Below are 17,208 nucleotides of genomic sequence, written 5' to 3'. Positions count from 1 at the left end.
TAATTAGTGTCTTTGTAGCATGTCTTTGAAATAATGGAGCTAGGTGTCTAATTGGCTAATATAACTTTTAGTATGGGCTTTTTTAAATGTAATTGAATGATAACTGTCAAAAGGCTAAATATTCTGTGTATGTGATCAGTATTTTCTTTTCTTGTGTTTACAGGTCTCCTGGGCTAGTGTATGTGCAGGTGTGAGTGAGCGAGTGAGTTTATTTATACATGTGAGTGTGTGACCGTGTATCATCATCAACATGGCCTCGGTGAGTGTTACCTTGGAGAATCAACTGCACAGCGCACAGAAGAACCTGCTGTACCTGCAACAAGACCATGCCAACACATTGAAAGGCCTACATGCTGAGATCCGCTGCCTACAACAGCACTGCACAGGTACACACACACACGCCAATACACTGAGCATAATGTAGTGACTGCCACTTACAGCAAAACTGCACTAGCAAGCATCCATAAACACATACATTATTCATTTGTAAACTGTCTACAGTAAATGAAGCACTATAATCATTCAAAATGGAGTGTCTCTTTTATTTAAGGCAGCGGCTATTTGCACTAAGTGTAAATAGCATATTTTCTTAGCGATAGATGCTATTTACAGTAAGTGCAAATAGTGATGGATGCTATTTACACGAAGTGCAAATAGCCATAGATTCTATGTTAAAATAGCAGGATTTTCTGCTATTTAGACTACGTATTGCAAATAGTGGCAATTATCTGCACCTCAGTTTTATAGTACAGTACATTATAAAACAGTATGCAATAATAACATATTGAGTGTAAATTATAATTTTAATTCAAATTATTAAATGGATGCCACCTTATTGGGACAAGCCCTCCCTACACCTACCCTAACCCTACCCGATACTTTACTTTCAACTTTTTGATTATTTCCTTCATTTTTATTGAAAATAAATGCCTTTCTGATGTGATATGAGATTTTAAAAGGGAGAAAAAAAAGTTTGGCAAAAGGCAGATTCGAACCCGGGTCGATCGCATCAAAAAAGACTATGGTACGCACTGTACCATCTACGCGACTGGAGCTAACAATTGTCAGCCATCTTTTATAGTGTTGACTAGCCCTATCACATGTTTGTGGGTAGAGCTAGTGTAAATAGCCTCTGCCAACAAGGCGGGCTATTTGCACTTAGTGTAAATAGACACTCCGTTTATTTAATGGCTCAAATAAATTAAAGATAAATTATTGCCAGTTTACAGTGGATTCATTATTGTTTTATTAGTTAATCTAGTATTGTATTTTATTTTATTTTACTTTTGATTTTTGCCACCTTTTATTCAGACAATTAACAATTGACTGAAAATGAGAGGATGGACAGGGGAGGATGGGATTGGGATTTGACTCAAGCCGGATTTGAACTCGCCCACACAAGTGCCCTCATGAAATGTGCCAAATCCTGTGCATTACATGACAGGCATCTCTGCTATTAGTTTAATGATGTTGACATCTTAAGGTGGCATCATTTTAAACGTCTAGACCAAAAACGAACACAAATCTCTGGCACTTTCTCGAAGACGTACAGCACGTATAGCTTATGCAGTCCTATCACCAGGTCACTTCTCCACACTAATAGAGTAAAATGGTGCCACAGGGATTATGGTTCAGGATTGAGAGAATACAGTTAATCTCATTCTAGATGGCTCGATTCTCATCTAACGCTGCTTCACTCCAATCTCCATGGTCTTTTTTTTTTTAAGTTAGCATGAAATCGTGGTGCTATTGTATGTGATTCATTATTGCACAAATCAAAGCAAAAAACACAAAACAAAACAGTACAGCAAAACATCACAGCCAAACAGCAAAGAAAAACAAGAAAAACAAAACAAAACTCAGTATTCAGTAAACTACAGAATTTGAAGTTTCATGTTGTTTGTATAGTCCCACTGACTCCCACATGTTCTTTTATCCTTGGTTGACTCTCTGTTGTGTTACTGTTTCTCTGTTTTTGCTCTCACTCTCTTGATCTCCTCCTGTTTCAGGTGATGTCTTGTGTCATGTGATCTTCAACTGTTGTCATTTAAGGTAGTGTGATGTTCCGTGCTGCCAGCCTAACATTTGATCTCTCTCTCTCTCTCTCTCTCTCTCACACTCCTCCCTTTGTCGTTCTGTCCACTCCTTCTGTCCTCTCTTTTGTTTCACAGACCTGACATATGAGCTGACAATGCGGAGCTCTGATCCAGGTGGTAAGATTTCTCACACACGCTTTACATGTGGCTGCATTCACACTCACATGGGGTCAGAACAAAATGTTCATGCAACGGGGCTGTGTGTATCAGGTGTTGCTAGAATGCTGTCAAAGTACTTGTCAACCACATGTTCACCTGTTAAAAGAAATCTCTGACAGCCTGGTAGACGCACAGACAGATGGACATGCAACCAGCAGGAGGAAGGCCAAATGGAAACATCCAGAAATGCTGTTCATATTTATTTTTAGTTTCTTGTTTTGTCTGGCAGTCTCTTTATTTATCTGCTGCTGTTTTGCTCCCTCTTTGCAGCAGGTTGTAAATAAGACTTTTTTTTGTTTCCCGCAAAGAAAGAGAACTGTGACCCTCTTCGCACATATCCCACCACGGTCGTGCCATGTAACCTGGCAACCAGCGACCCACCCAGCAAGCACACACACATAAGACCCCCTGCTGCCCACAGGGACTGCCATTTCCCTCTCTCTCCTTTTCTCTTTCACTCCGTTTAATATATGTTGGCTTTTCAGTCTCCGCACAAACACACAATGCACTGATAAAACATTTAGGCATCTGAATGCTCAACACAGTTCCCACAGACATGCAGTTTCCAGGCAAAACATTGAAGGTTTCGAGGCTTTCAAAGTTCTTTACATGATAAAGACCAGCTGACTATACATTATCCTGTTTATTACATAACTACAACAAATACATACTTGAAATATTGATTTTGGAGTTGAAATTATTGTATTGTCTCACTTCTAAGAAAAATAGCAAAAAATAGTCAAAACATGTTAAATAGAAAAATAGACCATTATAACAGAAAGAAAACACCATAACAAACACTGCAACAATCTCACAATATTTATTTTTATATTATGATGATTAATTTGCAGATTAGATTTCTGCAGAATCTAACCAGTCAGAATTTTGATTTGGTAACAGTTTACCAATCAGAATAAATTATTCCAGAGAGCTGTGCAGTATTACTTTATAATGAATTAGTTTCACATTTGTTTAGTGTCTGTATGATTGGACAGGCTGTTGTTTGTGTTTGCGCATGTGGCTGATGTGAGCCAGAGACGTGTCTAGCACAGGAAATGAGATTATGAATGACTAGGCTAATACAGTACTAATGCAAAAGGCTAATGCATCATCTGCAACCTGCTGACTACATCCCAACGCTCATGTTCCTAACAATAGCCATGATATTTCAGACCAACACCACTGCCATGCATCAAAACACTTGTTTTTATGTGGAATGACATTCAAAATGACATAAGAGACTTAGCAAATGAGGATAACATATTCCTCTCACTTCAAAGATCAAGAATCACTCTTAATCCAGCTATCACATAATAATAGAGATTATTTCTGTTCCAACTTAAACCCAACACGTTCTGTTGACTGGAGTAACAGCAGATGATTCATTCACATTAATGCAGCGTTTGGACCAATCAGACATACAATTATTAATTATATTTAATGAATAATCCAGGAAACCCCCTCACCCAAAAAAGTAAACTATGTGTTAGAATTCTGTGGACAACCCCCGAAGAGCAACTAACACCCCAAAAAGGCCGAACAGGCCTCTGGTTACCATGGCAAGCACTAACAAATCATCTGATAACACTGGTTCCCTCTCGAGTCGGTCTCTCTGTGTCATCGTAGATGTCGCTTTGGGGTTATCCCCTCCTTCCTCGAATCTACTGAAGCCTTATGAAATCTCGCGGGCGAGAATTCGCCCACCAGTGGCGTTCAAACATGCGAAATAGACGCGGGCTCCCCCACACTATAAGGCAGCGCTGAATGCCATTGTCTCAGAATTTTCTCCTTCAGCTACAAGAAGCCATCTACAGCTCACCGTTGATATATGCACATACTGGAGTTGGTGCCTGGATTGCCGTTCCCCTGCAGCATTCTGGTAAGTATGACATTTCTTTCAGATGCCTTCCGGACCGCTGTGTTTCTGCCTGGGCGATGCCCACTCTTAAAGCAGGGCTGCACGAGTCCATCTGCCCTCAATAACAGCGGTGGAACTTATGGACTCCGGACTAAGCGTCCGCATTCCTCTTACACAGCCCATCTACCCCCGCGGTAGAGCTGCAAGCCGAGCGCGGAGACTGCAACAAGGGTTCTCATGTTGGCACAGGTCCTGCATGGTCCTTGATCTCTACATGTGCAGCCCCCGTCTAGAGCTGCGATCTGCCATGTACAAAGCACAAATCACTTAAGCTCCTCATTCACACGATATAAACAGCTCCTTGTCTCAGTGCAGCGGTCTATCGTGTACAGAAGACAAAATGCCCGGCACTTAAATGATATAAACACACCTTGCGGGAGTGGGACTAAAAAAACAGTCCTGCGCAGACCTCTACTTCATAGAGTCGACTGCCCGATAGAGATTTGTCTCCACTCCACAAGGAGTCTGGTGTCATCTTGGACTTGAACTAATGCATGTCTATTCAAGTGAGCGCATTGAGACAGACCCTCGCACAGGCCAGGGGACTGGATTATATCAGTGGACCTGAATATATCTACTTTATGGTCAGATATCCTGTTAGTCGCCTTGGCAAGCAACTGAATGCCCTCTTTTTTTTTATATAACAGCATAACACAATATTTATAGTCGCCCGGCAGAATGTCTTGTCAATAAGAATTTCACGAGTTCGCCTTGCAGATAATAAAGCGAGAAGAATAGTATGCGTATTTGGCGTGCTGTCCGAGGAAAGGGCTCCGATCTCTATAATTCTTCCCGAACCCGGGGCACTTCCCCCTGTCCAGGGAGAGGGCTCTGAGCTCGGCATCTGCCCGAATGCAGAGCGCTCCCCCCGTAGGAATGGGTCGACGGTGAGGAGTCGGGGTAGTGGAGGGATGCTGAAAGACTAGAGAGAATGAAGGTAAGGCTGCTATGATTATTTACAGTGGTTCTCTCTCGTGGTAGTTGGATAGATGATGTGATTACTGATAGTGGATTGACCGGGTTGATTATCTGCGCGTGCTCCTCCCTAAATTTGTTAATGAAACATCACTTCATGAGTTCGCCTTGCAGATAATAAAGCGAGAAGAATAGTATGCGTATTTGGCGTGCTGTCCGAGAAGAAGGCTCCGAGCTTGGTAATTCTTCCCGAACCCAGGGCACTCCCCCCACTGTCCAGGGAGAGGGCTCCGAGCTCTGTATCTGCCCTAACGCAGAGCACTCCCCCCGTAGGAATGGGTCAATGGTGAGGAGTGGTTCTCTCTCATGGTGGTTGGATAGATGATGTGATTACTGATAGTGGATTGGCCGGGGTGATTATCTGCACATGCTCCTCCCGAAATTAGTTCATAAAACATCACTTCATGTGGCACAAGAAGGCTGATCACATCTCGCCCGTCTCCATGATCAACTCGTGCTTGGCACTCTGGTCAGTTCTGTGACTTGAATGTTTCCTCACTCACATCACGAGTTTGCCTTTGCAAGAGGATTATGTCTACAACTTGAACTGAGATTGTAGGTAGTGTCAGATAAGTCATGTGGACTATTATGGCAGTTGTTGACGCCCATGCGAAGTTGTGTTCAACTTGGTCTTGTAGCCATTCACAGTCTGTTGTTACAGGCACAGACACTGCTGCCTTTCTGTGTGAATGGTCGCCCTCGTGGGCTATATCTATGCACATTGCTGTTGTACACATTCACGGTGTAAAAGCACAGACAGGAATCCATCATCGTTTTGTTGGTTTCTCCCACACAGGTAGTAACCTTTGCTGAAAAACTTATGCCAGGTAGACACCTATGCATGTTGCTATAGCCTATACGTGTTATTATAGCCTGAATTTTCCTTGCAACGCATGCATTGTCCATGCAGGAATCAAGGTAGCTGAAATCAATGTTCAGCATTCGTCTTAAACTGTTGCAGCCCCACCGAGTTGGCAGTGTTAGACTAAGTTGTGTAACCAGTGCTACTGCTGCCTTCGTGTTTATCTGCACAGTGTTAACCTTGCATCCATTATGTTCATGACAGCACCGGCTTCGTTGCTGCAGCAGACATCAGTACTAGGTGTTGGCATGACCACCACCATTAGCCGCACAGCACGGTCAGGCTTGCCATCGGTTGCAACATTATGCAGTAGTGTCTGTGTTGCTGTCTCATGCATTATTTGGCCACCAGCACACTGTGATGGTGTGGTGATCACACATCCTGGGGTAAACATTGCTAGGTGATAGTGTCGTTGCCTATCCATGTGTCTGCGGTGCTGAATGGCTGCTGTTAATACAGTCTGGAGACAAGCGCCGACATGAATGCTGGCAGTGAGTGTATAGTTAATCCAGGATGCAGGTCGCTGTCCTTTACTCTGCGATGTGTTTGCAGTAATCTAATGCTTGTGCAACTTGCTCGTATAGCTGCTATGCCGCTGAGCTTATGAGGTCTTCCTTTGTGTGAAGTACTTTTAGCTGAGGTCAACGGCTTTTCTTGCAGCCGATCTGGACCTTCGCTATGAGATCCCCAAAGCGACATCTTTGATGACGCAGTGTCGAGAGACCGACTCTTGGGGGAATGTCTCCGGTTACCTAGCGTAACCTCGGTTCCCTGAGAAGCGGAAACAAGACACTGCGTATGTTGCCGTGTTACATAGCTCAGAGTCTTTGTCAGCTGCACTCTGCTTCAGTCCAAAGATTCTGAGGCAATGGCGTTCAGCACCGCCTTATAGTGTCTCTATTTCACGCACTTGAACTCCATTCGCCCGCAAGATTTCATAAGGCTTCAGTAGATGTTAGGTGACTGGAGACATTTTATTGCTCAAAGGAATGCGGGCAGTGCAACTCTCACTCCATTTCCCCACAGGAAAGACACATAATGGCCATAAAAATGGACTCTTCATATGTACACAGATACAAAGGGGGGAGCCAAAGCCTTCTGACTGATACATCAGTCAGTTTCCTGACAACCTCTGCAGCCACAGAAGGAAAATGATCAATTCAGACAAACTCTGAAATGACACCTGAAGTGACACTCAAAGACCTCAACCAAATGGCCAGAAACATCCCAACATTTACACCAGATCTTACAGGAGTCCACGATGTCCACACCTACCTGCGAGACATTGACTTCCACCTGCAGTCTTGGGCAAGTGTGAACCACCAAGATAGACTCTATCTGCTCTGGATCACCTCCAGCCCAGAGGTGCGACACTTTCTGGCTCAACAGCCAAAACACATCCAATCGATATCTAAAACAAGCCATCATAAAAGAATTCTCAGACCCAGATTCTGAAACTCTGATCGCTGCCCTAGCCACCAAACAGGGCCGGCATAAAACTCTCAATGCTTATTACCACAGACTTCGACAAGCTTTCTTCAGAGCTTGCAATGAACCTGGGATGTACAAGGACACCAGCTTCAAGAGCCTTTTCCTCCGAAACCTCCACCCCATTGTAAGTCACCATTTAGGCATTAAGGCCTGTCCCCGCACAATGCCTATTCAACAACTGCATGACCTGACACAGATGGCCTTTAACAAGCACAAGGCCTCGACTAAAGGTGTTTGTAAGTTCCCACTGATTCTTCACTGCACAACCCAGAATCCAAAGCGGGCACCAAAAGGCACCCAGCATTGCCACAATGCAAGACCCTTCTACAGAAAGCCCCTAGCCAGCAGAGGATAGAACGGTCACCATGGCAACAGACCCAGGTTCCAGACCTGGGCATTCTCACGCTGAAAACATCACAGGGTGTCCAACAGCCGTCTACAACAACATCCTCCTCCACACCCTTAACACAGGTGCCAAACATAGGCTGCACAAGAACAGCTGGACACACCTACTTCTGAGCTACAGGAGCTGATGATGCTAGCAATAGAGGTCCTTGAACAGAACTCAACCGAGGAGTACTGGGAAGGACAAAACTTCTGACTCCTTGCCCAACATAACACCGCATCAGACCCCTCCAAGGGAGGAACGTCCCGTAAACCGATGGACAACCCAGGACAACGTTGGATAGAGTAACGAGTCCCCGTGCCCAACAGCAAAAGCTCCTCTGACACCACTCAGGCAAGCTCAAGTCAGTGCCACCACAAGAGCAAAGCGACACCGCAAACGTCAGACTTCTGGTGATGTTTGAGCAGACCACCTGCTGCCCTCCTGCCACCTCTGTCTCCCAGCCTTGAGGAGCAGATGCGTGTCTGATTGTTCTGTGACGTCGCTCACTGTTGTCTATTGGATTGACAACAATGTTTGAAAGGGAGGATATATGGAGCGTTTGGACCAATCAGACACACAATTATTCATTATATATTTAATGAATAATCCAGCAAACCCCCTTACCCAAAAAATCAAACTATGTGTTAGAGTTCTGTGGACAACCCCTGAAGAGCAACTAACACCCCAAAAAGGCAGATCAGGCCTCTGGTTACCATGACAAACAATGACAAATAATCTGAAAACACTGGTTTTATTCTTCAAAGGAATGCGGAACTCTCACTCCATTTCCCCATATGAAAGACAAATAATGCACATAAAAATGGACTCTTCTCTTTTTATTCATAGAAAACCTTCTATGAATGAACATCTCCAGAACATTGTGTCTATGATTATTACTTCCTTGTATATTGTCTTTTGTATTGTATACTGTTTTATGCATGCTAGTTAATGTAACCTCACCTATACCATATTTGGTATCTATGAATTCATATTTTGATGATCTAAATGAGAGTGTATATATTACATGTTGATACCTATGCAACATATTAGTTTTCTAAGAATCTTTAATAGTTTTTGCATCAGCACCCAATCCAGTTACGTATGCAAAATAACAGAGTTGTAAACTTTCCCAATAGTTTGTCACCATTGGCTCACTGACCGCCTGGAGGTGTGACCTCCATAGAAGTTAAAAGGCCTCACATCAGTGACCCACCTCTCTCTTCTCTCTTCTTCGGTGTGCTTACCTCCTTGCCTCTCATACATTCCAGTCCGACCGTGACCCGCGGGGCCTCTCCCGTGCCTGCAGGACATCAAAGCTGCAGCAAGCCATGTTGCCACTTTTCACTTGGGAGAGAACTCTCCCAATCACCACAGAGTCAGAGTAACATCTTTGGAGTTTATCAACGTGATCGCAATTCCAACACCACCAAACCTTCAAACCATCAAGACTTTCATCTGAGACTGCATCCGGACACTCGTTCAACGGCCAAGGCAATGCAAGTATCGTACATTTAACTAAACGAAACCCAACGAAACGAAAATACCCCCTTATAGTGCTGATGGTTTCTGCTCAGGTGGTTAACTGACTCATTTTCTATAACTGCATTCTCTGGTTTCTCTAACGGTTTAATTAATCAACTTTAACTCCCCTGTGTATGTATGTGTGAGTATGTGTGTGTATGTGTGTGTATGTTTGTTAGACTAGTTTGTGTTAGTGTTTAGTTAATGAAAATTTTGTGTGAAAGTTACATGAGTTTCTGATTCTGTCACTGCTTGTGGATAATGTTCCTTTAACGATTCCTAATCTTGTTACATGCTCTAATGCATTAGTACTGTAGAAAGTTATTTTCTATGGCCACGAAAATAAAAATATAAAAATATTTTTCAGAGTTGATATGAAATTACACTGAATGTTCGCTGGACAAACAGATTAGTTGATGGTAATATTAATTCTGCTACAGTTACTACTGGCAGCTGATGTAAATAATTGTAATTAATTATAATTAATTGTAATTATTTATATGCATTTCCCTTTTAAGCTAATTTGCTACATTAAACTACATGTCCGTAACAGATAACTACACCACCGATTGCTGATTAGAGTGACATCTGTTGCTCTCTACCGTGACACATGTGATATTAGCATTGTGAAGAATGAAGTATACTTATCACAGTTTCACCTGTAAACACTCTCTCATACTGAAGCTGTCGCTTTGACCTCAGATGACTGTGCTGGAGTGTGTTTAGTGGATGTATTATGGCTGTCCAACTGGGTTTGTGTGTGAATTTAATGGTGACCTCATTATCTGGGGTGGCCATTGCTAAGTGGTAATGAAGCGGTCAGGGAAAGTGATAGAGTGAGTGTGAGTCATTCTCCAAAATGAGCTCATTCTGCATGTCAATTTTAATAATTAGAGAGATCACATAGAACTGAGACCCTTGTTATCTCAAATGAAGTGTACCGGATGACTTTAATATGAGAATCTGACATTAAATGAACAAAACACAAAGTTTTGCTGTACATTTGTTTTGTTTTGCTTTGCTTTGCCTTGCTTTGCTTTGCTTTGCTTTGCTTTACTTTGTTTTATTTGTTAATGCTACTTTTATATGCCATTTTGTCTATTGTGCTTTAATTTTATTTGTTTTGCACTAATTTAAATTTGCACTGATTTTGCATTTTTCTGATTAATTAGATTCAATTTTCGTTTTCTTGGGGAAATGTGCTTAATCTTTTGTTAAATTTGTGATTCTATAATTTTACTCTATATACTACTGTATACTATACTGGTTTTTATTTTATTATTTTATTTATTTATTTTGTAGTTACAATTGTTTACTTTTTTGTCATGCAGTGAAGTATGATAAATTTAACCCGAGAGAAAGCAAGAAAGTAAGAAAGAGAGAAAAATCTTCCCTCGCTTGCCATTGTTTAGGCTGTTGCAAAGCTGAAGGTCAATAAAGAGGGACATTGCTATTCCCACAACCTTCACATCCATTAGCAGTGTAATGGGAGATAGGATCTGTGTGTCTGCCCTTCATTCCCCCTTCTTATGAGTGTGTGGAGTCTCTCTCCAAGGTGTCTGTCTCAGCCCCACCCTGTTTGGCTGCTAAATGCATGTCTTTAACAATCTTAGACATTTATAAGACTGACATAACCTATGTACATTTTTTAAATGATGCAGTGATTTTCAATAAGATGCTTCAGAATGATCTGTTTTTACAATGTGTTTATCCAGCTAAATTCATGGAGAAATCAATAATATCTATGCTGAGCTAAGGTAAATGAGTTTTTGTCATAATACAACAAATGCTGTTTGTCAAAAGCTTAACATCAGATCTTAAGGGAGGAGTGTTCCTGTGTAGGAAAAGGGTTTAATGTTTCATAGCCATTAGTTCTGCAGAGGTAATTGGTTTATTGATATCTGCTTCACAGTTCACTGCTGCCCTCTACAGGCTAATATTTCAGTCAGTTTGCATAATCTCTTTTTTTAAAACATATTATTATTATTACAGACATTGAATTTAACACAATAGCTTTATTTCTAAACCTAGCAAATAGCTTCTCTTCTTAGATAGACAGCTGGCTTCTAAGCAAGCATAATGATCATCACAGAATCATCACTCACAAGTGATCAATTTTAAAACATGCCTAATCTTAAAATGCTGACGATATAGGCGGAATAGAGCAGGGCTCTTCAACTCCAGTCCTGGAAGGCCAATGTCCTGCAGACATTAGTACAATCCCAGTTTAACCCACCCATCTAATTTTCAGGTAATTCTGAACACCTTTATTAGCTCATTCAGATGTGTTTGGTTTGGGTTAGAGCTAAACTCAGCAGAACACTGGCCCTCCAGGATTGGAGTTGAAGAGCCCTGAAATAGAGTGTATATTTGTGCGTAGCATCCTTTTTAAATGTTTGTATCTTACGTCTTGTTCTCTCTCAGATGATGGTGAGGCTCGCTGCAGAGAGCTGCATCAGCGCTGTGAGGAGCTGGAGTCTCAGCTGAAGGCTAAAGAGCAGGAAAACACGGAGCTCCTGCGAGATCTGGAGCAGAAGAACGCCATGATCTCGGTGTTGGAGAACACCATCCGTGAGCGAGAGAAGAAGTACCTGGATGAACTAAAGTTGAAGAGCCATAAGTTGGCTGTGCTGTCTGGAGAGCTGGAGCAGAGAGCCAGCACCATTGCCTACCTCACCTCCCAGCTCCACGCTACCAAAAAACGCCTTCTCGCCGGGGGCGCGGCGAGTATAAGCCCCTCCGTCAGCCCCGTCAGCTCTTTGAAACCCACCCCTCCTCCCGTTCCTGCTGCGTCGGGAAACGACAAAGACGTCCGGCAACCCGAGACCCCTCGCAGGCGCATGCGCAAAAGTCTTTCGCAGCCGCTGCACTCTGAATACACGGAGCTGTACCGGTTGGGCGCCGCAGACGGCCGCAGGGTGGTACTGAGGGATTCGGTAGATGCCATGCCAGATCCCACACCATTCCTAAAAGCCAGAGAGCCCGCGGCCCCCGTAGAGTCTCAGCCGGTGCTGCGGGAACGCCCCTCTGTAATCCCGCCCATTTCTTCTTCAGCCACACCCCCTGGACCATTAAGCCCCACCCACACCCCAGTGCCCCCGGGTCCCAGGAATAGCCCAGCGCAGGAGGGACCCCATGCCCGTGCTAACGTGCATATAGGAGTGGCGCATCGGATCCACCGTTCGCCCTCAGCAGGTGGAGGTGCAGCCCGACAACAGGCGGAAGTGGAGACCCTCGCGGTGGACCAGGTCAATGGGGAGCAGGTGGTTCGCAAACGCTCAGGTGCAGACAGAACTGTTTAAGACTGACAAATGGCGTCTTAAAACAGATAGTATATAAATATAGACGTATTAAAACCAATGCAGTATATGCAGAAATCTTCATGACTGTGAAAACACACAAACATGGATACAGATGCTCAAATCATCAACATATCACAAACAACCTAGTCAACAAACGCATAAAACACAAACACACACTACAGATTTAAACAACTTACAAACACAATAGCACAGCACAACCCTGGGATATGCTGAACAACACACACTGGCGAGTGATTTAGGCAAAGACTGTTTTTGTGAGTGTCAGAGAATATGTGTGTGTTTTAAAGGGAAAGATGGAGAGACTAAGTATGGCAGCGAGAGCTTCTGTATATCCTGCTGCTTTTTATGCAACACTGTATAAACTAAAATAAGATGTAAAAGACTTTTGTTCATGGTCATTTGAATAACTACTTTGTCTCACGTCGGTTGAGAAGAACTGTGAGCATGCCAAATGTTTGTTTTTCTTTCCCATTTGACTTTCAGCATCTTCTTTACGCTTACTGTTCTTCTCGTCATTGATGTCCCGCTCCGTTTGACTCAAGGTGCAAACACACACTCATATATTGCCAAATCTCATCATTGCCTGCTGATGCTCTTTGTTAGGGTTATTTTGCATGTAAAACTCCAAAAGGCTGTCAATATCAAGTCCACATCAGAAAATGCTGTCTATTTTTAGGACCAAAGTAATAGTTCATTTAATACAGTCACAATCCCAGTTATCTAGGATTTCTGACTAAATCAAACCACATTTACCCACATTATCACTCACACAGAATTAAAAATGACAAAACGTCAAGTATTTTAGGAAGTATATTTATTTCATATTAGCAGTACAAAAATAAACATACATACTGATAAACAGATCTAAGAAGGTGTACAAGCGAAAGCAATGGAATCGTTTTGGCTTAAGACAATCAGCTGCTTGTTAAAGAGCTCGGGGAAGTGAGGTAGAGAGCGCCCGAGCCCTTTAACAAGATTTGCCCTGGACTCGACACACTTCGTCAAGCTTATTATGGTTTAATGTGATTTTGCCATAAGCCTTGTTTTATTTTGAATGTTCGCTGACGTAAATGGCAGTATGCAACACTGTATAAACTAAAATAAGATGTAAAAGACTTTTGTTCATGGTCATTTGAATAACTTCTTTGTCTCACATCAGTTGGGAAGGAGAACTGTGAGCATGCCAAATGTTTGTTTTTCTTTCCCATTTGACTGTCAGCATCATCTTCGCGCTTTCTGTTCTTCTCGTCATTGATGTCCCGCTCCGTTTGACTCAAGGTGCAAACACACACTCATATATTGCCAAATCTCATCATTGCCTGCTGATTTAATGTTCTAATGCATATTCATATCTACTCATATTTATTCATGAGCACTGCTGTAGTACTGGAATCTCCACTCTCCTTCAACTCTCCTTCCCCTTTCATTCACATATCTACAGGCTAATGTGAACAATCCTGCTTTTCCTTATTAAAGACCTACAGAAATCAAAGGTCTCAAAGAGGTCACTTCAGTTTATAATCATGTTTTGCTTGCTTTTATTAATAACATTCAACATATACAGTATATATACAGTGGGTACGGAAAGTATTCAGATTTAAGGGGGTCTGAATACTTTCCGTACCCACTGTATATATATACACACACACACACATACATGATGCTCTGCAAATCTCTTTAGATGATAAACTACATGCTATTCATCATATATTTTAAATGATACAAAATTCCATTATTCAGATTAATTAAATCATGAAAAAAATCTACATCATTTATAAAAACCATCAATCTGGGAAAAAAAAATGACAGGCTTCTGACTCAGGCATATGCTCATCATAACTCTTGCATATGCTCATCATAACGCTCGCTTCAGAGCTAAAAAAACAAACACTGAGGAAACATTGGAAACAGAACTTGCTCAAAACGCCAATCAAGCAAATGTAACCTTATTTTCTGCTGTCAATTTAACACAAAACTTTGGCAGAGATCATGCACAGAGGCCTCAGGTGTAATGAAATCCTTGATAGTGGTTTAATTGCTTTACATTTTACTCCCATGTTTTAATGCTGCGTCTGTCACACATTTTTTATTTTGTTCGATTATTTTTGTATCGAAAGAAGTGACAGATGCAAGAAGGTGCCCAAGACTGACCCATGCCAAGTGCCAAAGTGTCCTTTATGACAGAATGTACCCAAGTAAGAATGACATCACGAGTCCAAAAACTGTCACGCAGCTATAAATAGGTCCAGAACTGGCAGCATCTGTGTAATAATCCACATCTGTCTCGTTGTGAACATGATCTCCTGAATGCTCACCACCATGTCCTTCGTGTCCGTGCCCATGCCCATGTCCATGTCCATGTCCGTGGCCGTACCCGTGGCCATGCCCATACCCCGCACCGTAGCCTCCATATCCTCCATACCCATGCCCGTACCCATATCCAGGTCGGGCCATGGAGCTCAAGCCGTGTCCGACCAGCATTCCCCCTAGAGCTCCGGCGGCGGCCGCCCCTGCTACCTTCCCAGCACTGTGTCCCAAGGAGCCTCCAGTATGGACTGGTGGGGCACGGTAATGTCCACCGCCTCCTCCCCTCCCGTGCGACCAGAGCTGCTTCCGCCCCATCCTCCACCTCGGCCTCCCCCACGGCCAAAGCCCCCGCCCCGATGTGACTGGACCGCAGGAAACATCACAGTCAGGAGTAGCAGGCAGTTCATCAACAAGATGGGGGAAGTCGTGGCCTAATGGTTAGAGAGTCGGACTCGTATCCCCAAAGGTTGCAGGTTCGAGTCTCGTACCGGCAGGGATTGTAGGTGGGGGGAGTGAATGTACAGCGCTCTCTTCCACCTTCAATACCACGACTGAGGTGCCCTTGAGCAAGGCACCGAACCCCCAACTGCTCCCCGGGCGCCGCAGCATAAATGGCTGCCCACTGCTTCGGGTGTGTGTTCATGGTGTGTGTGTGTTCACTGCTGTGTGTGTGCACTTTGGATGGGTTAAATGCAGAGCACTAATTCCGAGTATGGGTCACCATACTTGGCCACATGTCACGTCACTTTAAAAAAAAAGATGATTTTATATTGGGAGAACATCCTGGAAGATGCTGTGAAAACACAAGATCAGAGGTTGACTGAATCCACGTGTACTGTGTAGTCTGGTAACAAAGGCTGTGCATGTAAACTCTCTGAAAGCAAAGAGCTAAACATAGCCCAAAAAACCAATCAGTCTTTGACTCATCGGTCCCAATGAGATCTGTCTGATTAGTGGACACAGAGGACAAGGTGTTAGAAAGATGGATATAGAGAAAGCCAATAATGTCAAGAAAGAGAAATTAGAGAGGTCTTATTTTCTAAAATGTCTATAGGCTCTTATCTGGAAAAAAAGCAGCTATTTATCATGTATTCCTGTAAGAAAAAATAACCTTAAGGAAAAAAATAAATAATGCAAGATATATTCTGTAAAAATTGTTTTCAGAGGATATCACTTTTTTTTTTTTTTTTAAGAACCCTGTTGGTTATTGGCTGTTTAAGCATAAGTTTAATACATTTGAGAGACAATTTTGTTTTTAAAACAAGGGAAAAAAATAATTCAAGATATATCCTCTAAAAACAAATCTTTTAAGAGTCTTACCTCTTTTTAAGGATGTTTATATGTAATCTTTTTTCATAGTAAAAAAAGTACAAAAACCTGCAATGTCCTTTGAGAAAAAAAACAAAGTCTTTCTTCAGAGGCCATAGAAATACAACCGTGCCCATGCAGTGACTAAATGTTTTCAGTATGACATCATCATCAGGGGCCGGTTGCATAAACTGCTTAGGTCTTAAAAAGTTAGCCATCTAATTTGTTTTCTAGACTGGTCATAACTGTTTAAAGTCAGTAACAAAAACGCAGATTGGCCCAGTTTTAATCAGAAAAGTGAGACTGAGTAACTCTTGGCTAACTGCTAGGTGGTCAAACTAGTTCTTAAGACAGAATTTTAACATAGTGTCTATGTTTATGCAGTTGGCCTCAGTATCTATATTTATACACACTACCGGTCAAAAAATTTGGAATATTTAGGAATGTTTTATGTTTCTGAAAGTCTCTTTGCTCACAAAGACTGCATTTATTTGATGAAAAATAGAGTAATAACAGGAACATTGTGAAATACTATTACAATTTAACAGAACTTTTGGTAACACTTTACAGTAAGGTTCCATTTGTTAACATTAGTTAAGTACATTAACTAACAATGATAAATACCTTTTTACATTTACTAATCTTAGTTAATGTTGATTCCAACATTTACTAACACATTATTAAAATCAAAAGTTGTATCTATTAATATTGGTGAGCAAAAAAGATTTATTTCAAAAACATGAAAAAAAATCTTAATTATTCCAAAATTTGATTTGGTAAAATTTGGTAGGGTGTGTGTATATATATATATATACACAAGTAATTTTAAAATGTGTATTTATTTATTTATTTGGAAAGCA

At 42.1% G+C, this 17,208-nt stretch overlaps 2 protein-coding genes across 3 annotated transcripts; one reads left to right on the top strand and one right to left on the bottom strand.

Annotated features, from left to right (window-relative positions):
- Nucleotides 1–239: 239 nt before the first annotated feature.
- On the top strand, nt 240–13,095 carry LOC107753123 (coiled-coil domain-containing protein 92-like). Of its 2 annotated transcripts, none has more exons than XM_016569246.1 (3): nt 240–386; nt 2,172–2,210; nt 11,835–13,095. In XM_016569246.1, the coding sequence occupies exons 1-3, from the start codon at nt 251–253 to the stop codon at nt 12,710–12,712; spliced, it is 1,053 nt and encodes a 350-aa protein (XP_016424732.1). In that variant the 5' UTR covers nt 240–250; the 3' UTR covers nt 12,713–13,095. The 2 variants fall into 2 exon arrangements, with proteins under 2 accessions (XP_016424732.1, XP_016424731.1); XM_016569245.1 differs by having other exon boundaries at nt 2,172–2,213.
- A 1,289-nt stretch (nt 13,096–14,384) lies between these two features.
- LOC107753124 (shematrin-like protein 2) lies at nt 14,385–15,451 on the bottom strand. Its single transcript, XM_016569247.1, has 2 exons — nt 15,124–15,451; nt 14,385–15,081 (listed from the first exon to the last, which is right to left on the bottom strand). Exons 1-2 carry the CDS (start codon nt 15,353–15,355, stop codon nt 14,909–14,911), a joined length of 405 nt encoding a protein of 134 aa, XP_016424733.1. The 5' UTR covers nt 15,356–15,451; the 3' UTR covers nt 14,385–14,908.
- Between the last annotated feature and the right edge of the window lie 1,757 nt (nt 15,452–17,208).

Source organism: Sinocyclocheilus rhinocerous, unplaced genomic scaffold (assembly GCF_001515625.1).
Source record: "Sinocyclocheilus rhinocerous isolate Xijiao unplaced genomic scaffold, SAMN03320098_v1.1 scaffold20, whole genome shotgun sequence".
NCBI classification, from domain to species: Eukaryota; Metazoa; Chordata; class Actinopteri; order Cypriniformes; family Cyprinidae; genus Sinocyclocheilus; species Sinocyclocheilus rhinocerous.
The sequence above is the reverse complement of the archived record's forward strand: the minus strand, read 5'-3'. Positions and strand labels throughout refer to the sequence as shown.